The sequence below is a fragment of the Gopherus flavomarginatus genome, chromosome 17 (assembly GCF_025201925.1).
Source record: "Gopherus flavomarginatus isolate rGopFla2 chromosome 17, rGopFla2.mat.asm, whole genome shotgun sequence".
Taxonomy (NCBI): domain Eukaryota; kingdom Metazoa; phylum Chordata; order Testudines; family Testudinidae; genus Gopherus; species Gopherus flavomarginatus.
This window is the reverse complement of record NC_066633.1, coordinates 14,245,719-14,268,073: the sequence shown is the minus strand read 5'-3', so window position 1 is coordinate 14,268,073 and position 22,355 is coordinate 14,245,719. Positions and strand designations below refer to the sequence as shown.

The window sequence follows — 22,355 nt, the reverse complement described above, 5'->3', positions numbered from 1 at the left end:
AGTGTGATCTAGTCTGATCTTCTATATAACACAGGCCATAGGACTTCCCTGAATTAAATCCTGTTCGAATTAGTGCATATCTTTTAGAAAAACAATCTTGATTTAAAAATAGCCAGCCAGGGAGAATCCACCACACCCCCAAGTAAATTGTTACAATGACTAATTACTCTCAATGTTTTCAGCCACCTGTTATACCTTTGTCTGCTAGGTTGAAGAACATGTTATCAAAATGTTGTTTGCCATATAGGTATTTATAAACTGAACAAGCTACCCCTTAATCTTCTCTTTGTTAAATTATATAGATTATGTTCCTTGTGTCTGTCACTGTAAAGTGTTTCGCAATCCTTTAATCATTCTCATGGCTCTTCTCTGATGGATAGACAGGTATTTTGTGTAACATACCTAATAAACAAGTAAGTATAAATCATACAGCTATAATTCCATCTAAAAGATCTCGGGCTATTGTATACAGGATATGGTGGGCTAATTATCAGTATGGCAAAAATCATGTGACCGTATTAGTTACTAAAATCCCAGGATGGAATTACAGTAATAATTTCAAAGCTTTTTGTTATTTTAATAGCTGTCTATAGTATAATATATGGATCTAAACCCAAGAGTTCTACTTTCATAATAATTCAGCCTGCATATTCTTAAAACATAAGAACATAAGAACAGCCATACTGGGTCAGACCAAAGGTCCATCTAGCCCAGTATCCTGTCTACCGACAGTGGTCAATACCAGGTGTCCCAGAGAAAGTGGACTTAACAGGCAATGATCAAGTGATCTCTCTCCTGCCATCCATCACCATCCTCTGACAAACAGAGGCTAGGGACACCATTCCTTACCCATCCTGGCTAATAGCCATTAATGGACTTAACCACCATGAATTTCTCCAGTTCTCTTTTAAACGCTGTTATAGTCCTAGCCTTCACAACCTACTCAGGTAAGGAGTTCCACAAGTTGACTGTGCGCTGTGTGAAGAAGAACTTCCTTTTATTTGTTTTAAACCTGTTGCCTATTAATTTCATTTGGTGCCCCCTAGTTCTTGTATTATGGGAATAAGTAAATAACTTATACACTTTCTCTACATCACTCATGATTTTATATACCTGTCATATCCCCCCTTAGTCTCCTCTTTTCCAAGCTGAAAAGTCCTAGCCTCTTTAATCTCTCCTCATATGGGACCCGTTCCAAACCCCTAATCATTTTAGTTGCCCTTTTCTGAACCTTTTCTAGCGCCAGTATATCTTTTTTGAGTAATAACTTGAAAATAATTGTTCTAAAATTGATTTGCTTGCCCAGTGAAAAGATAAAGGATAGTCAGAAAGTGCTGCAGAAGAACTGGTGTTTTGCCAAAAATAATTTGCTTAACTATACATTGCATCATTAGCATGTGTTTTGTAGCCGTAGGGGTGTTACCTTTTCTCATTGGGTGTGTGCAATTTCTGTTAGTGCTTCTTTCATGCATCAAGGTAGATACTTGAATACAATTGAAAGGTATAAGAGTCAATTTTCAAGATTATCTACTCCAGAAACATGCATGGTATATTTCTTCAAATGGATTATTTTACCTTTAAAAAAAATCAAAAGAAGGTGGCCACCTCGTATGGAATTCTATATTTCAACATTTTTACATTTCATCACAGAAACAAATTTGTATTTATTTAAATGTATATATAAGATTATCTCAAATTTGTTTTTATTTTAACTACATATAATATTTCCAATTTAGTTAGTGTGGCATACACCTGTGCTAACTTGATCAACTTCTTCATTAAGCACAGCAGCATGCTGCCTGTGCATTAGCAGGTTAAACTGTCACACACACACACACGTTGTACAGTAACAGAAATGAATTCCCACCCCAAAGTCACTTATATGGTCCCCATCGCCATAGTATGTGAGTGCCTCACAATCATTAATTAATTAATGTATTTATCTTCACAACACCTATGAGGTAGGAAGGTGCTATTGTTCTAGAGATGTTTAATGTTTCTTAGGAAGCCAAAGGCAGAGCTGGGAATTGAATGTAGACCTCTCAGGTTCCAGACTAGCATTTTTAGCCATGGACCATCCTTTCTGTCTTCTTTGTCCTATCTTTATTCTAAGCAGCATATACATTAGTTGCTTTTTATATTTTGTTACTGAAGCTGGAGCTTTCCAACAATCGCAGGGCTGTATTCCATTATAGCATCTGATCTTGCAAACATTTATACGTGTTTAACTTCTTCGCATAAGTATGCCTGCTGAAGTCAGTAGAATTATTGAGGGCTATGAGGGATGTGTGATACAGGAAAGGCTTGTGTGTGTTTGGGGTTATTGTGTCTGGGTTGTGTGGATTTGAAAGGGTCGCAGTTGGGCTCCGGTGTGAGCAGTTGGTCCACGTAATCTACCATCTGTGCAGTCTCCCTCAAAATCAATGAAACTGTTGCATGCAAATAAACTGTAGAGTAAGGGTAGTGATTGGTTGAGTTATCTCTGATATCACAAGGGCCTTGGGCTCCTGGCAGGGCATAGATACATGCCTTACTGTAAGTGTATGCTATATGGACATAATTCATAAAATCAAAATGTCTGAGAATTTAAAAAATGGATGGTAACAGACTGCAAACCCCACTGATGATTCAACCTTGTCATATTCTGAATTAAAAGAACCCTCAGCCATGTTTGTAGCTGCTTCCATCGCTTCTTATTGACTCAGACATTTTAGGCTTCAGAGTGACATACCGAGTGACATTCCTGGATTATGTAGAGATGTTTGTATATTTTAAAAGATCTTTAAAACTTTCTGGTGGCATTTAAACATTCATCTGCCCTATTTGTAACATACAAACATTCACCTGCCATATTTGTAATGTAGGACTAGGCTAGTGCATGAGTCAGACAGTGAAACTGTTAAACACGAAACGGACTATTCTACTTCCCTTGTCCACATTTTTTGGGGCAGGAGGAGGGAAGACCTCAGCATCGAAAACAAAAAGGTAAATACTTACAGTTTAATGCTCTGCAGTATTACCTGTAAGATGAGGAAGTAACACCTGAGTGAGAGATGCTTGCCTAATTCACGTCTGCTGGATCAGACCCATGTTTATTTATTAGATTCTTTTTTTTTTTATTTGGACTGTTGGATTTCACTTATTCACCCGAACCAGCTGGGCTATATCAATGGGTTTCTTAGCTCTCCAAGACAGTCTTAGAATTGGGACAAGCAAGTGAGCACGGACTACAGTACTTTCACCATCATCATTCTGGATTGCCATTCTTCTCCATGTACATACAACTACTTTCTCTTCTAAGACAAACTGAAAGCCATACAGAAGCCTGTAAAAAAATCACCCAACTTGCTAACACGTGTTGTGCTGTGGGGCTTCTCAACCACAGGTACATATACCTCCACTGCTGCTGTAGGCTTCCACTCCCTACCTGTCCTAAACTTGGTGCATTGCTGTTGCCCAATTCTCATTCAGTTGTACATGTGCAGACACAAAACAGCGCTGGGGTTACAGTGCACAGAATTGATTGGGAAATGTCAGGCAATGGCTGGCAGAGCTGAGGACTTTCTCTCTTAACTGGGTGCAATAGAAAATCTTTGGTGCTATGCAGTTGGGGTCTGATCCGATGAAATACTGAGGGCTTTGAACTCCTGTTGACTTTGATGTGAACTCAGTGTGCTCCTTACCGTGTAGCAGTGGGTCCTACGCTGTGATGCTTTCAATCGCTGCTGGTCTGAAGTCAGTTTCAAAAGCAAGTCTCCCATATGGCAGCAGGACCTAATAAGGCCGGGCTGGTTCAAAATTTCTTACGTAATATTAGGATGGATATTAGAGAGTTCTTCTTTAAATGTGTGACAGTCTGTTTACTTGGTACAAGAAATGAGCCAATTATTGATCTTAAATGAAGAACTATATATATTATTGGCTAATTATTTAACATTGTTAATGTTAATCTGATTAGAAGAAGGCAAGTCATTAACTGCTAGGGTGACCAGATGTCCCGATTTTATAGGGACAGTCCTGATTTTTGGGTCTTTTTCTTATATAGACTCTTATTACTCCTCACCCCATGTCCCGATTTTTCACACTTGCTGTCTGGTCACCCTATTAAACTGCTTATATATCTGTATGAATGGCATATGGCATTATATCAATGACAAACAACAACAGAAGCAGCAAAGAGTTCTGTGGCACCTTATAGACTAACAAACATATTGGAGCATGAGCTTTCGTGGGTGAATACCCACTTCGTCAGATGCATTCACCCACGAAAGCTCATGCTCCAATATGTTTGTTAGTCTATAAGGTGCCACAGAACTCTTTGCCGCTTTTACAGATCCAGACTAACACGGCTACCCCTCTGATATTTAATCAACAACAAATCTCTAGGCAATGCAATTACCTTTCAAGTGACATAGGCCAGTGCAGCATATGGCCTGCAAAAGAGACACCCATATGTTTCTGCAGACACGTGCTGTGTAGCACCATTTGGCATGCAAAAGGATAACTCTTTCTGATCAAACAAAAAGATAAAAACAATCAAATGGACCATTAACTGGAGTTATGGGCAATTTCCATGAGGTTACTGCAATGTCTATTTTACCAAATCTGTGGCAGCACCATAAAAGTTGTGATGGAAAAATATGTATTGTTTTGAAGCAGTTAACAACTTGCCTTCTGCTAATCAGATTAACATTGCTTAGCCTTATCTTAAATAGCAGTATGTTTGAGGAGATTACAATAAATCCTCATACCAAGTGTAGTAAGATGAGGCCCTGAAACAAACTTTTGTATCAAAGGCCCAGTCTGAGGCTTGAAGCCTGAACCAAAGCACTTCCAGGCATTGCTAAGCAAAAGCTGGGCTGTAAGCCAGAGGCAGGCCTCACTCACAGAAGCTGGCAAGAAGAGGGCTGCTAGAAGCAGGTGAATCCACACAGAAGTGCTAATAAGAGGGACTTGTGCCAAGATAGCATCAGAACACTCCACAGAGATAACAAGGAACAGGCAAGTGCATCTTAAAGACAGGATCAAAAGGACAACATGATGGATAGATCTATTTGAAACAACATGATCAAAGGAGGAGACAGCACTCTAATGAGTCAAGGGGCAGTACCTCAATACGTCAGTAGGGATGAGTAATCTGTCCTGTAACTGTATAAAAATAAGTCCTGGAGTGCACATCTTTGTCTGGCCTAGGGGGCAGTGGAAAGTCTGCCACTGACTGAGCCGGTCCATTGCCAGGGGGCACAAATTCGTAGTATGTCTTGTAGAGTCTACGGGAAACTATTACTGTGCTTCGTTTGACAATAAACCTGGCTTGGATTCCTCATACCTTCCTAGAGTCTGTGATCTTTGAGGGTTCTCTCGAGGTTTGTCGTATCAGCTATCTGCGCAGAACTGGGGCAGCACACACAGGGAACATGCATGCAGCCGACTGTTATCATCGAACAAGGCAGAGCACCATACCGGTAGCTACTGACAACACCAAGACATTGTATTGGAAAACCCTATCATCCATCCTACTCTGGCTGAGCTCTTTGCCATTTCAGAAATGAAGTACAAAATGAAGGAGAGCAATGGAGACCTCGTCACTGCACATGTGATTATGTGGATCCACAGGCCAAAGGCTCAGAGGGAAGAGTGCAACAGGTGCACACCTCACTACAGCCCAAGGGTGGTTGTATCAGTGGCAGAATAATTGTGCTCATGCTTAACCTCTTTACCTGAGCTTTCCTCAGAGGATCAGGATTTGCTGTAGTGTTCTCAAGACACTCCATAATGAGCCTGATCCTCTCATTAATAGCCTGATCCTGCTCCCATTCAAGTCAAGAGCAAAATTCCCATTGATTTACAGGATAAAACCCTTCCACTGGTGTAATCAGGAGTAAATTAAACCAATAAAAGTGTAGAGAATAAGAAACTCAAGCTCTTCATTTTTTTAAGCCCCAGTTCAGTAAAGCACTTAACACATGCACACATTCTGAATTCTCATTACGTTATCCTCATTTCTTAAGTGCTTTGCTGAATCACGGACAGAGTGTGTCACAAATAACATTCAGTGGCAACAGCATTCTTACCATTTGGTATTTACTTCTCCATTGTGAGTGGGAGTTAACTTCCTAACTATGACAAGTGAGAAAGAACTGTAAAGGTTCCAGAGGCAACGCTATAAAAATCTTTTTTGCAGCTATAAACAGCCTTTAATAAATCATCAGCTCCTCAGATGCAGATTTCAGAGAGATCTGGTCCACAGAGAGTTCCTTTGAAGATCCCAATGCAGATGTGGATAACACCCATGATAGTATGGTCTTCTCTAATTTAATTTTTACATGGTTGCCTACTTTTATGCCAAAATAAATCTGTATCACTATTACACCCCTACAGTGAGCAGAGACTCATTGACTGACAAGGTATTGAGCTGAAAAATTAGTATGTTAACAAGAACATAAATAAAAATAAATAGTCAAAAGCTTTCACAGGGATTAAAAAAACAAAACACTGTTAATATGACAGAGTATGAATTGTGTTAGTAAATGTTTGGTGTTAAAAACACTTCAGGTATAATTTTGATCTCACTTATATACAGCAGGAATAACTTAATTGTCATGAACGGAGTTATTGGTACAAGGTCACATTCAGGCTCTTAGGACTCAATCCAACTCCCTACTGACTTCATATGGGACTTGGTAGCAGCCCTTAGACTATATTTAAAAACAAAACAAAAGCAAAACCCCAAGTGGCTTAGATACAAATTATACACATTTTTATTCATTTTAAATAACATTCTTCTGTATAAATTTGACATATTCAAACCATACACAGCTTTTTTAGAAATGCATTTGTAAGCTTAGTATATGCTTAGAAGACACCTTATTTGGATGTGTTGCAAGCCCGCTGGATTTTAGTTGGGAGCAAGTGTAATTTGAATGTTTTAGGCCCACGTTTTATTTTAATTGGAGACATAAATAGCAGAGTTTCTTGGAAGCTAATTTTAAAACTTCACTTTAAAGAGAAATTTTGTTGAGTCTTCAATCTTAGGTCCTCATTTTAGAAGAGACTGTACCGATTGTCTGCCACCATACTGGATCGCTTATATTGCATTTAACATTTGGAATAAAGATACTGTACATCAGAGGTCAACTGCCCCAGAATGCCATTACAATGGTGAAGAGGCGCCATCTTGGCTCATAAATTCCTTCTGAGGGTCTAAGTTTATTTTGCCTGGACCAAGGGAGTGACTATTTCAATATATGATACCTCATGCTAACTCCCCAGGCCTAAAACTTCATGCAGTTATTTCTAGCTATGATGGTTCCTGAGATACAAGACCTTAAATTCATATTAGCCCCATTATATTTTTGTATGTCTGCCACATCCTGTATTCAAAGACCAGCATCCTATCTTGTGATCCAGCCAGGGTGCCCCTGTGCATGTTATAAAGTTACTGTTTTTCCCTTCACCCACACCATCAGAGGAGTCTTTTTGTTCTCAGGTACTTGACTAGGATTTCAGTTGTCTCATCCAGACCAGCAGGGGCATGTGCCAAAAGGGTGCTCACTTCCCATGACATGAGCATAAGATCATTACCATTAGGAACAGCAGCCATTGATCTTTCACGACCAAATTTCTCTGGACTCCACGTCCCCCTATTACTCCATCTTCACCATTCACACATAGCTACATACCACCGTCTCACCCAAAATGAATGCTGTTGTCCTACAGGACTGCATACTATTTGGTTAGCTGCTAGCAGGTGGAACAATGATAATCACCAAAGGTGTGGGTATCTGTAGTAGGAAGGTCTGATGACCAGCTGGCCTAGTGGTCAGCTCATGGCCGTATGGTTTCTGCTAGTCTAGTCATCCCAGAGGGGTCTGAGCTGCAGCCTCAATCACCTACCCCCTCATGCTCTAACTGCTCCATCACTACATCCATCAGTCACTACAAAGGGGACAAGGCAAAGGGACCCAGGCTCATCCAATCCAGCAGGTCTCAAACCAGGGCCCTTTGAGTTTATCAACTTGTCCTGCCAAGTTACTGAGCTACTCCAAATTACATTCCCCCCAGGTCATTTCCCACCAGTCTAGAGCACTTCAGTTTGGGGCATGGTCACTGCCTTAATAGACTCTCCTCAGTCTCTTAGGGCTTTCAACTCCCAAAGATCAAGTAGGGGCCCTCCAAGTCCCTACTGCTAGAGCAACTTTCACAAAGCTGTTACCACTCCTGGCACAGCATCAGCCTCACTTCCTGTTTACTACATGCAGACCATACTCCCTGGCCTACCAGTCTCCTTTTAAACTCTTTCTCCATTGAGAACATGCCCTGCACCTGTTGAGGGGTGGGGCCTCCCAAGTCCAGTTTCACTCTATTGCCTGCCCTGGTTCAGCGTGATGCCTGTAAATGCCATCACAGTATCAATACTAATACTGCAGCCATCTGTGCCCAGTACCCTCGATGCCCCATCCCTAAACTTGATGATTAGCCTCTCCACTGGCTCTAGTGCACCGGTGCTATCCTCTTCCTACTTATCCGTGCACGTTCCAAGCTGCTGTGGAGCAGACTCTGCATCCCAGAAGCTCTGTGGCAAGTTATAAAATGAACAAAACAACAGGAGGCCTTTGGCAACCCTAGGTAGCTGCCGGTGGACATTTCAGGCAGTGCTATGTCAGGGTGCACTCTAAGCTGATCAAGAGATACAGCTAGCTCATTTTCTTCCTCTCTTTGTAAAGATGCTCAGGTATGTGGTTAACAGAGGGGATACAAGCAGGTTCCACTCCCCAAGATCATAGAACTAGGCTGAACCTCAAGCAGGGGAGTTTCTCTTTAATCATGTTCTGATTTCTTATTCAGTGATTCATCTCAGCAGAAAGACATGACTGACTGCAACTATTTTTGTTTCTTCTGCTGAGTCATTTCACCCTCCCATAGGCATCCTCCCTAGTGCCTCACTTCTGTGATGTTTCCATTCTCTGCTATGCTGAGGTTAGTTCCAAAACAAAGCCTGCTATATGACAGAATACCCCTCCACAGTTCCAGCAAGGTCAGTCCAGTTTTGAAAAGTTTTATGCAAGTAGAGTCCAAAGGAAAGATTCAATTGACTTCTGGAGGCTTTGGATCGGACCCCCAGGATGTCTATGAGATGTTTTCTCAAAATTTGTGAGATCATTTGGCATCAGAAAGGATTCCCAAATCCTACTGCCCTCTCACTATTACAAAGTGTAGGGGGAACTGACCTCGTCACTCCATCAAACATGGGCTGGGATACAGTGCCTTCATATTCATTTCGCTTGTTTTGCTTTTAAAGCAGAAAAGGGCCAGAACCAGAACTCCAGATCTACACACCATCATTTTCAATGGTGGGATAGGAGGGGTCAGTATCTGAACTCAGAAGCAAACTCTGCAGCTGGCCACTCTCTCTACAATGGGAGAAAACCAAAAACCAGGATCTGAAATCCAAATGAGACGTGTCCCATCCCTGTGATAAAGTAGCCTGCAGGCTTTCAAAGGTTTCAGGAAGGAAAATTCGGTAGCCGTTCTCTTCTTTGCAAGCTCTCCTCAAGCTCCCCCAAAAGACTTCAGACAGGCCACAGTGCTCGCTCTTTCTTTGCCTGTCAGCATTATTGCTCTATGAACTATTTCCAGAATCTAAAAGGGGGGATCACTAAAATCGCCTATGAAAAGTTACTTCTTTCACTGTGTAAAGCTCAGGCAAGTAGATATTACAAAAGGACAATGCCAAGTAGTTAGAGTTTTTAGTCATTCTCTCCATTGTCATTAATCCACTCTTCAAAAGCTTTGTGTGCAATCCTTTGTCTTTCCCCCCCTTCTATTTTATCACTTAAAACATGTCTGAATGACGTGAATGTAACTTCTTATAAACTTAGGACCTGATCCCAAGCCCACAGCAGGGAATGGCAGACTTTCCATTGACTTCAGCGGGCTTCAGATCCAGCTTATCCATGGTCTATCACACCCTGCTGTCACTATTTTCCTTGCCCTCCATCTCGAATTCCCTTTGTTACGTTTACTTGTGCCACATCTTAAATTAGACTAATATCTTTGGGGGCAGGGATTGTAATTTATTGTGTGTATGTACAGTACCGAGCATAATGCATCTCCCACCCTGACTGAGGTCCTTAGGCACTAGTGGAATACAAACAGAATAAATTAATTAATTAAATAAACAAACACTATTCTCCTTTTCCACTCTGTTTCTGATAATGCATGAGCCAGAGATAGCTCAACTTGGTTAACTACCTTGTTTATCAGCAACATTGTTTTTAAATGTTTGCAAAGCACCACCACCCACACATCACAGCTGTATAGGTGGTGTCAGGGCAGGTTAGGAGAAGGGCTTGATTTGTGACATTAATTGTATTGATTTTCACAGGACGTTAACAGTTTGCTAAGCTCAGAAAAAAAATCAAATGATCCCATTTAAACTCCATTAAAGTGAATGGGAGGCTTTCTATTGGCTTTAATAGGAGTTGGACTGGGCCCAAAGACAGCCTGTGAGTACAGTGAAAAGAGTTAAGGGAGAGAGATTGGATGCGGCTCTTGAAAATGACCGTGTGCCAAGCTGGTGCTTGTGAGGCACGCTGAAGAAAGGCAGGATGGAGCTGAGGTGCTCCATGGCATTATTTTTACACTGCACAGATGCAGACAGAATGCTTCAGGGGTCAACAAAAGGAGCGAAGTGTCCAGTGCGCCTTACACCTGCTGGCAAAAGGTTCAGCATGTGCTCCCCCATTGCCTGCTGCCAGCTGTTAACAGGACAGGAGAGGGGGGTCTATCTAGGGGTTATGACATACTGTTAGGTGTTCTAACCGGCTGCTCACAGGCCGTTATGGTCAGCATTCTTCCTTGGTGGTGCATGGATATATGTTCACCATCCACATTACACCTATGTGTAGGAGCCTGTATTCAGGCCTACATCTTAGAGTCACCTGGGGGAACAAGGTGGCATCCTGCTTCCATGTGGCTATCTCCATTCTGCTGAGCCAGAAAATGTCTGTCAGCTGTTAACTGTGCTCCCTCTTGTAAGAGCTAGTCTGTTTCTGCACAAGAACAGTAGGACTTTGCATAACCAATGGACCTTTGTGTGTTTCTTGGCAACTGAGGCTCCTAACTCTCCCCAGCATACAACAGCTTAAAGCTACAAGAACTTCTAGGCATAAATTGCTTGACAATGTCTATATAATTTGTTTTTTTAACTAGAATTTTGCAATGAAGAATCTGATCTGTAAACTCTTAGGTGACGTCCTGGTTCCACTGAAGTCAATAGGAGTGTTGCCATTATCTTCAAGTGGGGAAAGGCAAAGCTCAGCACCTCTGACAATCCTTGATCACACCAAGCAGTCTTTATTCACACAAGCAGTCTTGTGGACTTCAAAGGAATTATGCATGTGAATAACAACAGCGCATGTTCATCATGGTTTTCAGGATCAAGTCATAAATAATTATGTATTTGTAACAGCATGTTTGCATTTTGTGCTGGCACTTCACAGCAAATTACCAAATGTTACACCTGATCTCTGGAAATCGACTAGTCTCTATTCATAATACTATGGGCCATACCTTTAAAGGAGTCGGGGAGTTTGAACCATTACAGATAACGAGTAGGAAACAGACAACTTTAAAAAAATTTCAGTGATATCAGAAGAACAACTTCAAATGATGGGTGTTTGCCAGAGGCCCAGCTCCAGCAATATTGCCATCTGATTTAAACAATTTTAAACAATCTCTATATTTTTTTACAATGCCACTAACCGCTGTACAGATAAAATCTAGATGATAAAATATGACTCATGATTTTTTATTTTTTTTTTACAAATAGTTATAAATACTATGGAGAGAAGATATATTACATTCTATGTACAGAACACACCATTTCTATCAGGGTAGGATATTAAGCCTAGCTTTTATTTGTACATGTGACCCTGAGATGTCTTGTCTTCCCTTGTACAGTATGTATACAAGTTCATTAACTCCTTCTACTGAAAGTAGATTTCTGTGTTTTAACAGTATCATCACTTTGTATGAGAATTCAGAAAGGGAAAAACAGTGATCTTTCTCCCCCGACTCCCAGACATTTTCATGATTGACTGTTTCTGCTCCCCAAATTGTTGGAGAACTGAACATTGTGACTTTAGTACGTGTGTAACATTTACTCATTTAGAAGTCTCTTAGCAGTACAGTGAAATGAACATGATTTCCCTTTTTATATATAAAAACACAAATTCGTACCAGGAAATAAAACGAAGTCTTTACAAACGTCTATTTTCTGAAAGTCGGCTGTTAATTAAACAGGCTGCTTTTCAAAATATAGGCTACTGGTGTAGGCCGCCTTAGCTTGGCTGGAAGTCAAAGTAGCTTTAGATTAATCAAGGGGCACTGGTTACTACCCCCCCCCCCCAATCTTTTCATATAAAAATATACTTTAAGGTCAGCATAATTTTATGTAAAGTCCTTAGCAATGAATTCTATGGATCGTCACGGAAAACAATACACTGAATGCATTTCATAATTTTACCTGAAATTCATATGCACTACACTCCTTTCCTGCTCAACAGCAAGCTACGCCATGTCCGATGTAAAAGAATACGTGGGTAGCAAATTCCTTTGCTTGGACATTTGTACAGATTTTGATACCCCTTCAACGAGGATGGTAATTTTTTAAAGCCAACTTTGGAATAGCTGGAGTGACTCTTGTTTTAAGCTTTATAGTTATGCATGGGAGTTGTCAGCGTCAGCTGTCCATTTGGTGCCCCTTCATTTCCATCTTCCTCCAGTAAGCCTGAAACATCAGCGTTGGGTATGCTGTCATGGTAGCTGCTAAAACTAATGTTGTCTTCTTTGAGCTCAATGGTCCAAAAAGGAGCATTAAGTTTTCTGTTTTGATATTCACGGTACATGTAGACAGCACCCACAAACCCCATCAATAGGACCACAACAATGATAATAACTGTCAAAATAATGATGTTAAATTGAGTCCAGGAGACGTCTGCCAATGCAGAGGTACTATTGTCAGAGGAGTTGATAGGAAATATAGTCTGCACAGTTGTTGGCGCTAACGTACTGTTTATCACCGTAGTTGAAAATGATGTTGGCCTGCTGGTGTTAGGAGCAGCAGTTATAAACCCTCTATGTTCAGGACCAGGAATGACTTCTACAAATAAAAATGAGACACATAAATTAATACATACACAAACAATAAAATACATGGTGAGCCATGACTGGAGAACAGGAAATAAATGGCTCTGCCTATAGATCACTGTTAGTATGAGAGCAACAAACTAAAATTTTAAGGTCAGAATTGTTCAGATCCCATTTACACATCAAAATATTTGGCCACATGTTCAAGACAGCTCAGCGCATTGAGGGCTGAGTTCTTTTGAAAACCTGGTCATAAGCGTCACAATGGGAGCTGCTGGATGCTGAGAACTTTTGAAAACCTCCTCCTTGTTTGGGTGCCCAAATAGGAGCTGAGCTCTTTAGAAAATCTGGCCCCGATTGTGGGTGCTCTGCTCTTGAAAATCTGGCCCACAAGACCTTGATTACTCATGATGAATTCAAGTCACTCCAAGTGCAACTCAATTGGTGAAATGTTGGCTCCACGAAGTCAAAGGAAGTTGTCCATTCAGTGGAGCCAGGATTTCACCCATACAAAAGGTTTTCTGAAGAGAACTTTTACTAGTAGGGGCTGAGAAGGAGAATCACCTCTGAAAGGCTAATTTGGTACAGGCAACAGGAGCTGGGGATGCTCAGCCCTTCTCAGGATCAGCCCCTAAGCGCCAGCTGTAGGGAAGTGATTATACTTTAAAGCCCAGGATTTAGAGGTGGAAAGATCCCTAACCAGAACATGTTACAACTATACAGAGGATTTAGAATGTTTCTGCTCCATGGACCTAGTCCTGCTCTCAGCTACATCCATCCCACTCTATCCATTTTAATGTGATTGCCTGAGCGAAACTAAGAAGAGAATTTGGTCCTGTCTATCTTAGGTATTTTTATACCACCAATCACTGCAGTACTGAGCCACTGAATAAAGTTCTTAATAAAAAACTATTACAAGTTATAAAAGGTCAATCTCAAATAAGGTTCCCACACAAAACAGTCTAGTTAGAGGACAGTTAAGGTTAAAATATTGTTGACAACCTAATTGACTCGCCTCAAGCTTCCTTATCATATACATATTAAAATATATGCTAGCCATTAGACGCGCTAGAAATGCACAGTGAAGGTATCCACCCAGCTCCTCTCCATCATATAATAAATGACCATTGGCTCCCACCCAGACCAATTTCTACCACCACTCAACCTTAGCTTTGTTTAATTAGACTGTGGTGCTGATGGCGTTGCTGTGAATGTACATGCTGTTTGCAAAATGCACGCTGTTGGATTACAGTACAGACCCATTTACGCACAAATCTGCTTAACACGTGGTAGCACCATGCCTCCCAGTGCTATTTAACAAGCGAGAATTGTTAACACGCAGTACAGGAACTTGATATGTAGTGCTACAGATTTGCTCACTACCTCACTGACACAGAAATCAACAGGAAGTGTGGAGTGGAAATGTGTTGTGTCTTTACTGCTGATGGGGGGAAGAGCAAGGGGGATGGGGAAACAACGTTAAAGCCCAAATCCCGAGTGCTTCACGGATCCTGCTTTAGTCTGCTCCTGTGACTAAGCAAACATAAAGGATCAGTTTTCGTGAGTGGCTACTTATTTTCAGTGCTCCAGTTTTCTCAGTATCCAACCTGAGACTCCTTAAAAGGTGCTGAGCATCCACCCCATGAAAATTGGACCCCTTTCAGTTGCCTCAAGTTGGGCTGCCCAAAACTGAGGCCTCCAAATTCACTAGTCACTTCTGAAAATCTTGGCCCTAAAATCTCATGGTCGAGCAACATTCAGCCAACAGGGAACAAAAATGCAGATCTTTTAAATATTAACATGGAAAGGAAAACAGGTGTCAAGGAAACACAGTAGCTGCCTCAGCTGCCTGTGAGCCGGGAGGGCAGTATTTCCCCACGTCAGTAATCAGCTCTCTCCCCATGTCATTGAAGTGGCAGGAGAAGTGCAGGCTGGAAAGGGTCGTTCAAAAACAAAAGCATGTATTTTACTATGGAACAAGGTCAGCCAGTCCCTGGCACACAAAACCAACGCATCACAACGGATGGGCCAGTGTGAAACTGCTATCTGCAACCCTGCAGACAGCCATACATAACGTTACAGCAAATGAATATTCAACTTTTTACTAATCATCTCTCTTCCCCGCACAGAAAACAATCTTGCAGTCTATCCGTTCAGGAATTAGTAAGAGAATGAACGTTACATCACCCTATTGTAGTACCTTTGAATTAAATCTCTTGGAACAGCAGGGATGAATTTGGTCCTGATATGTTTTGGAATTCTGCGCTCTCCTTCCTATGTACAATCACATGTGCATGGAGCCTGCAGTCTATCTAGTGGAGCAACTTACTAACAACCACTGGGAGAAGAATTTTCTACCATTTTATTCAGGGCTATATTGTTATAAGGTAGCCTCTTCATTACCACCATGCACCTGAGAGTATTAGATGCAATGAGGATGAGGAATAAGAGGCTTCAAAACCAGGCAATAGTGAGTTCACATCCCTGCTCTGCCACTGGATTTGGTGTGTGGCTTTGGTCAAGTTGCTAACTGCTCTGTGCCTTAGTTTCTCAGCTACAAAGCGGAGGTGATAGTTCTTGAAGCACTGTGTGTTATGATAAAAAGCCTTTATAACGGTGCCAATCCTGTAAATCCCTACTGACGTGAGAAGTGCTACTGAATGTAGTCAAATAACGCAACACACCGGGGGGTTAGGAGTTTACATCCAGCTCTAGAAATCAGGATACCAAACCAAATTATACATAATTTTTTGTTTCAGTTTATTTCATGATATTTCCTGCCACAGTTTTGGTGAACAGATGAATTACCGACAACCTAGATGAATCTCCAATTCACAGATTTTAGAGCCAGAACAGATCATTAGATTATCTAGTCTGATTTTCTGTATAACACAAGATGAATATAGTAGTCTCTCTTTTTATACAGACATGCGCACAAACACGCATGAAAACACACACAAAAGTTCACTGCAGGAAAGGAACTTTATTAAATACTTTTCTGTGCCGAAACCTAGAAGATTCTGCTCTCCCGCAGCCTGCTGTCTCAAGCTATAGAGAGAGCTGTCTGTCAAGAGCCATTTCCAGAATGCCAAAGATTAGCCGTGCGTCAGAAACATCATGCTGCTCCTTTCAACGCAGGCAATGTTCACACAGGCTCTTAGTAACTGAAAATGAAGCTTGAGAAAACATTATAATGGCTACAGGGGGAACTTTCTTCTAGCTTCCCCCTTGGATTGGCCCTTTTAAAGGAATGAGTTCCCATGTCCACCTTGGAAGATGCTAAAGCTGCTTCATCTTCAATAGCAAATCCCTCCAGGAATAAATATACCCAATATTCCTTCCCCACCCCCAGGCAGCTTGCGTGTGTCTGATCTGGTTAGGAAACACGGACATTGATTCAAGGAGAAGCATTTACCTTTCCTGGTGCAGTTGGCTCCCTCCGGGTCTCTGACATAACCTTCCTGACACTCCTCACAATGGAACCCGGCCGTGTTGTGGAGACAGCCAATGCATTCCCCTGTGTCTGGCTTGCACACCTTGGGTGACTGCTCTGAGTCTACATTCCCGTTACATTTACATCTAATGCAGATGCTGTCGGAATTGTAAAAGCCATTGTCACACTGGTCGCAGTTCGGGCCAGTGTATCCGGCTTTGCATCGGTCACACGTTGGAGTGTGCTGACCAGGTTCTGAAAAAAAGAGATATCACATATATCACTGAACGAGCCCTGTAAAAGAATGTTCCTTGTACCACTTGCATGTTTGCTCTGCATCACACTGATTTGCAGTCAGGTTCTAAAGTCAATGGGAGATTGCCCGTGTAAAAGCTGAATGCTTATGTCTTTAAAATGTAAGCGCCTTGCAGCAGGGACTTCTTTCTGTTCAGCCCTGTAGATCTATGCTGCCACATAAAAATAAAAACACATTTTTAGGTTTCTAAATCTTGGTGCCCAGTCATTGAGTATAGTTAGCATATTTCCAGTCAGTCAGAGATTACTACTACTTCAGGACACATCTGTCTTGAGTGATGGATTGCATGGAGCATCTGGCTCATTGGGACTACACCATGGAAGTTATGAATGGACAAGAACTTTTTAGATCATCTCAACCTGGGGAAGCGGGACGGGGGAAATCACAAGGCATTGAAAATTTTATTACAACCTAAAGCTAAGGTTACTCCCCCTCACACCATTTACCTTAGAACTCAAGTATTCACCATCAACCTCTTGAAAACACACACAAATTACTAGGCCTAGCCTTGTTATCATTAATATATTTCCTTAGTCTTGCTTTTATAGTAAATGTACAGGCATCACAAAAATTCAGTCTTCAAATAAGGGACCAATCACCTACTAAGTTTGGGAAAAACTACTCTAGACCATCTCCCTACTAGTGCAGGACTGATCCCAATAGTTTGTTCTCTAGCATTTTGTCCAAAATTAATTTGAAAATCCCAAACAACAGGGCTTCTGTCTCTCTTCTCTTGGGAGTTTCTTACATGGCCAGGGACAGCAGCTTAAATTTCCTCCCTGATTAATTTCATCTCATCACCCCTTTGCTATCTCTCTAGTAATGAGGTGGCAAAAGCTCAAAGCTACACTGCAAAACCTGTAAGGCACAGACATCTTCACAAGCCCTGCAGCCAAGCAAAGAGCACAGATTATTTGGTGCAGGTCTATTTTCTGTGTAGACTGTGTGAAATTTACCCCTGGTCAAAGGGCCAGCATGTTGCCTACGCACTGCTTCAGTTCCACTTAAGCAGGAATTAAGGGTTGCATAGGCTTGTTGCTAACTTTCTGCAGAAGGATGAATTTCACCCACTGCTGATAACACAGACTAGCTCTCCACTGTATCTATGTCTTTTTGTCTGCAAAACAAGACAATGGTTTCTTGCTCTCACAAGAAGCATCATAAATACTCCAAGAATACGGTCAATAAATCCTGCACTCCGAAATGTCACATGTCACTTCCAATAACACACTCCAGTTCCCATGAAAGAGGGATTCAAAGGCAAAGCTTACAAACTGGCGCACTAGGATAATCAACTCTGAGTACAATTTAGCTGTGAAATATATTGAAAGAAGTTGCTTTCACTAGCATACAAGAAGAGCCTTACTTATTTGGCAACTGCCGGTAGATGCCACTGTTGAACATGGGCAGCGGTTACATTCGTGGCTTGGGAGGATGCTTCTAAAGAAGCCCACCTTACATTTTTCACAGTGGCTTCCTTCCGTATTTCCTTGGCAGTTCAAACAGGTGCCTAAGAGACATCAACAAAAACAACAGACAATTCATTTAGCAACAGCAGAACATTTTATCAAGGATATTTTTAAATATCTACATCGAGAGAGAGCGAGAGAGAGAGAGACACACACACACACTGCACAGCCTAAATGTTCACAAGTAACTAGTGATTTTGGATGCCTCTTTTCTTAGGGCTAGACCTAAGACACATTCAAAGGATCTGATTTAGAGCACCTCAATGCTTTCTGACCACCAGTCACCCCCTACCCCAGTTAGGCAGTCAAAAACATAAGCACCCAAAAATCACTCGGAACTTTTGAAACTGTAGGCCTACCTATACTAATAAATTCATGCAATTAATAGTAGTCTCACTGATTTTTGGTGCCTTGGGAATACCTGTCACAATCAGTATGATGGGTTAAGGCCCTGTAAGGATCACCCTGGGGATGTCGAGGACAGCTCCCTTGATTTCTGCTGTACACTTGTTCTATCACTGCAATGTCACTGTTTAAGTTAACCAAAGAATTCAGTTAAAAGTCTATGTTGCATCTGTCTTTGGCCTCTTTGCCAATCAAAATTCATTGACACCAGGCTCAATCCTAATGCCAGTAGTACTGCTCTCAAGTTTCAGAGATTGGGCATGTGATGCAGGCTGCAATGATAGCAGGACATGAGGTGGAGTAAGAACTCCCTTGCACAGGTTACCTGGACCTTGGGTCTGAGTGCGTGGGGTGTGGCTCCATTCCCAATGCACTGACCAGCAGAGCTGAGCCAGGGCCATGGGGGAGGATTTGGTGCTGGTCTAACCCCCTGGAGAAATGCTGGGGGAGCAGAGAAGGAATTGAGGTTCCTGAGCCAAAATGACTTCTCTGGGGTGCTCCTGGAACAGCAAAGCAACACATTGCCTCTTACTAGAGGCTATACCCTTGTGGCATGATCTAGCCCTTTGTCAAATTCCATTTGATGTTACTGCAAACAAAGGAAGCAAATCCTGCTGGCAATATAAATGCAGCCCCTATCAAAAGCTCATCCATCAACAGGAACATCATCTGCTTCAACAAGCCTCCTACTGAGGGATGGAGGTGACCCAGGGGAAGCTTATTTGATTAAATCCCAAGTACAAGCCTCTGAAAGGTAAAAGCAGCCTCTCCACAAACCAGGATGGTGCAGAGCAGCGTAGTTCCAGAGCGCTCACTTGCTGTGCTAAGCTGTCAGGGTTCTGCGGGGGATGCTAGCATCAGCAGCAACCAGGCATATAAAATCCCCATCAGGTTCATGTTCAGACTAGAGTTTAAACACGATATAGTTCCTTGTAACATCAGTCAAGGCTGTTCAAGCATCATGCAAGCCCAGGTACATTACATTACTCTTTGTCTTTCTTGCTGGTGCACCAGCAACCCTGGGGACTGGGAGTCTCCAGGCAAATACAATTTGTCCTGGTATTTGATCTGCCGACTAATGGGAGAATGACTAACTGGCTGGGTATTGCTTTTTGAAACCACCTGACCATATGGAGAAGGCTGGCGGTGACTACGGGTGCTTGCAGTGCTCCATAACTCAGTCTTCTAGTCAATATTTGCTTCTTGTGCAGTGGCCTGTATGTCTTGAGCTGGTGGTCTCAGTCAGAGAGATGTCCACACGATGGAAACCACCACCCCCTAATTGCAACCTCTTTTGGCAATCTCACCATGGAGACCAAGGGTTGAATGAATCATGGAGAGTCAACTACTAGAGGGGGGTCTCACCTACTCAGCTTTGAGGCACTTGAGTTAGACTTAGCTCTCAATTATGCTGCCCTAAATCTGGAGTAGCTGCACACGTTTTCTGTGCAGACCTGTCCATTTCAAGACCACATCCTTTCCTATCAGCAGGAGTTGCAAGCATCTTCCTCTGCAATACTCCAACTGGCTGCGTTGCCAATGGACCAATAGGTCACTCAATTGTACAAAGCATCCTAAAGGTTTTGGACCAGGGATCGCTTTCTTCTCTGTGGAAAGCATTAATATTTCAGAACAGTTTTGATTCTGATTGCACCTTTCAAGCATTAACTAAGCCTGGTGGCTCCTCGGGTAGGTAGGTGTTGTTACACTTATTTTACAGATGAATACAGTCAGACACAAGAGAGGTGAAGTGACTTATACAAGGCAGTATGTGTAAGAAAAAAGCCCGGGATTCTTGATTTCCAGCCTGCCTGCTCTAACTACTTTTCTTTAACACACTAAAACCTAATGAACCCGTATCCATACAACATACTGTGAGAAAACATCCTTTATATGAAATTCCGTCACATTTTCCAACTGGGATTTGTCAGAACAATGTAGGTTTTCAATTAGCCACAAGAGGGAGCCCACAACACAGTATTAATGCAATAGAAAAGTTGGCATTGACAAGGAACATAAACTTTTATATAAAGCTGGAAAGGTGAAACAAAGTGCAATCTCTAGTTCATATCAAGAGCTACATGCATATATTACTTCTTAGAAATCAGATCTAATTTACTACCTGTTTTTCTGCTTCAACGATAAAAAGGAAATGCAAGTAAAGAAAGAATAGGAACTTTCTACCATTCCATCATAGGGTACGTCCAGACTACCCGCCGTATTGGCGGGTAGCGATCAATCCCCGAACGCGCTCCTGTTGACTCCGGAACTCCACCGGAGCGAGCAGCGGTAGCGGAGTCAACACGGGGAGCCACAGACGTCAATCCCGCGCCATGAGAACCCAAGGTAAATCGATCTAAGATACTTCGACTTCAGCTACGCTATTCATGCAGCTGAAGTTGCATATCTTAGATCGATTACCCCCCCCCCCCCCCGAATGTAGACCAGCCCATAGATTAAACTAACAGTAATACGGTTAGGCTTCGATTCTGCAATCTGATCTATAAAGACGACCTTTGACACTCATGGCAAAGGGTTTTGCCTTCATAGACTGACTGCTTAGCTGGTTTTTTGTTCTCTTTTTTTGGTATGTAATTTCATATCAAATAGCTAAAAAACACACAAAGGCTCTGACTCAGCCAGGCACTTCAGCACACCTTAACTTGAAACATGTTCTTATGTCCCATGACTTCAATGGGACTTAATCACATACTTAAAATTAAGTATATGAGCCAGTGCTTTGCTGAATCAGGGTCACACCGAAAAAAGTTCTAATATCTGCTAGATTTCCCATTAAATTTGTTCTTCTGTAGAAAGCAATGAAGGTGTTATCTGCTGAGACTTAATTCTGCGACTGTCAATATTGACTCTGTGTCTTTGTTAGAAATGCGCAGACAATGTAGTAATAAATACTAGAACAGAGCAAATAATTACAAACAAATCATTCGATTAATTCTGTGTCCTGCTCACAGGCTGTTGGCAAACAAGCTGCAAACTTCTTGAATTCATTGCCTACTGCTAACTCACGAGACAAACTTTTGGTGAGTTTTATTTTACTCTGTGGCTCATCAACATAAGTTTGAATTTCAACATTGGACCTCTGTTGCTCAGCCAGGATAGGTCGTGAAAGTCACATGATATTCTCTCTCTTTGGGGTTGTGGTGTGAAGGGACCCAGAAAGGCAATTTACTTTTTTCAGCACAGAAAATGTGTTTAAATGGACACAATGTTCAAGGAAAGTCAACACAAAATGGACAGGAAGCAAATGCATTAAAAACCAGAAACAAGTATGAATGGCCCATTTCTGCAGCGCTCATAGTGTTATTTGTGACAATACAGGTTACATTCAGCCAGCACCTGAATAATCCATACTTCTGGGGAATAAAAGGTACAGAAATAAGTAAGCTCTTTTGGGTCAGGATTGTCTTTTGGTATAGGGTCTAGAACAATGGGGCCCTGGATTCCTAGTTGGAGCCCTAGACATAACAAAGGCTCAATATTGCTGTCGAAGTGAATGGCAAAGCCCACACCAACTTCAGTGGGAAGAGGATCAGATCCAAAATGATCGAGTTTGTGGTGC

At 41.8% G+C, this 22,355-nt stretch overlaps 1 protein-coding gene across 1 annotated transcript in view; it reads right to left on the bottom strand.

The window, feature by feature from the left end:
• Positions 1-7,670: 7,670 nt before the first annotated feature.
• MEGF9 (multiple EGF like domains 9) overlaps positions 7,671-22,355 on the bottom strand; it is an 88,862-nt gene continuing 74,177 nt past the window's right edge. The window contains exons 4-6 of the mRNA XM_050927085.1: positions 18,268-18,411; positions 16,568-16,840; positions 7,671-13,165 (exon numbers count right to left, since the gene is read on the bottom strand). Of these exons, the coding sequence (XP_050783042.1) occupies positions 12,711-13,165; positions 16,568-16,840; positions 18,268-18,411 (872 nt within the window). The 3' untranslated portion in view covers positions 7,671-12,710. The remainder of the gene's footprint in view (positions 13,166-16,567; positions 16,841-18,267; positions 18,412-22,355) is intronic.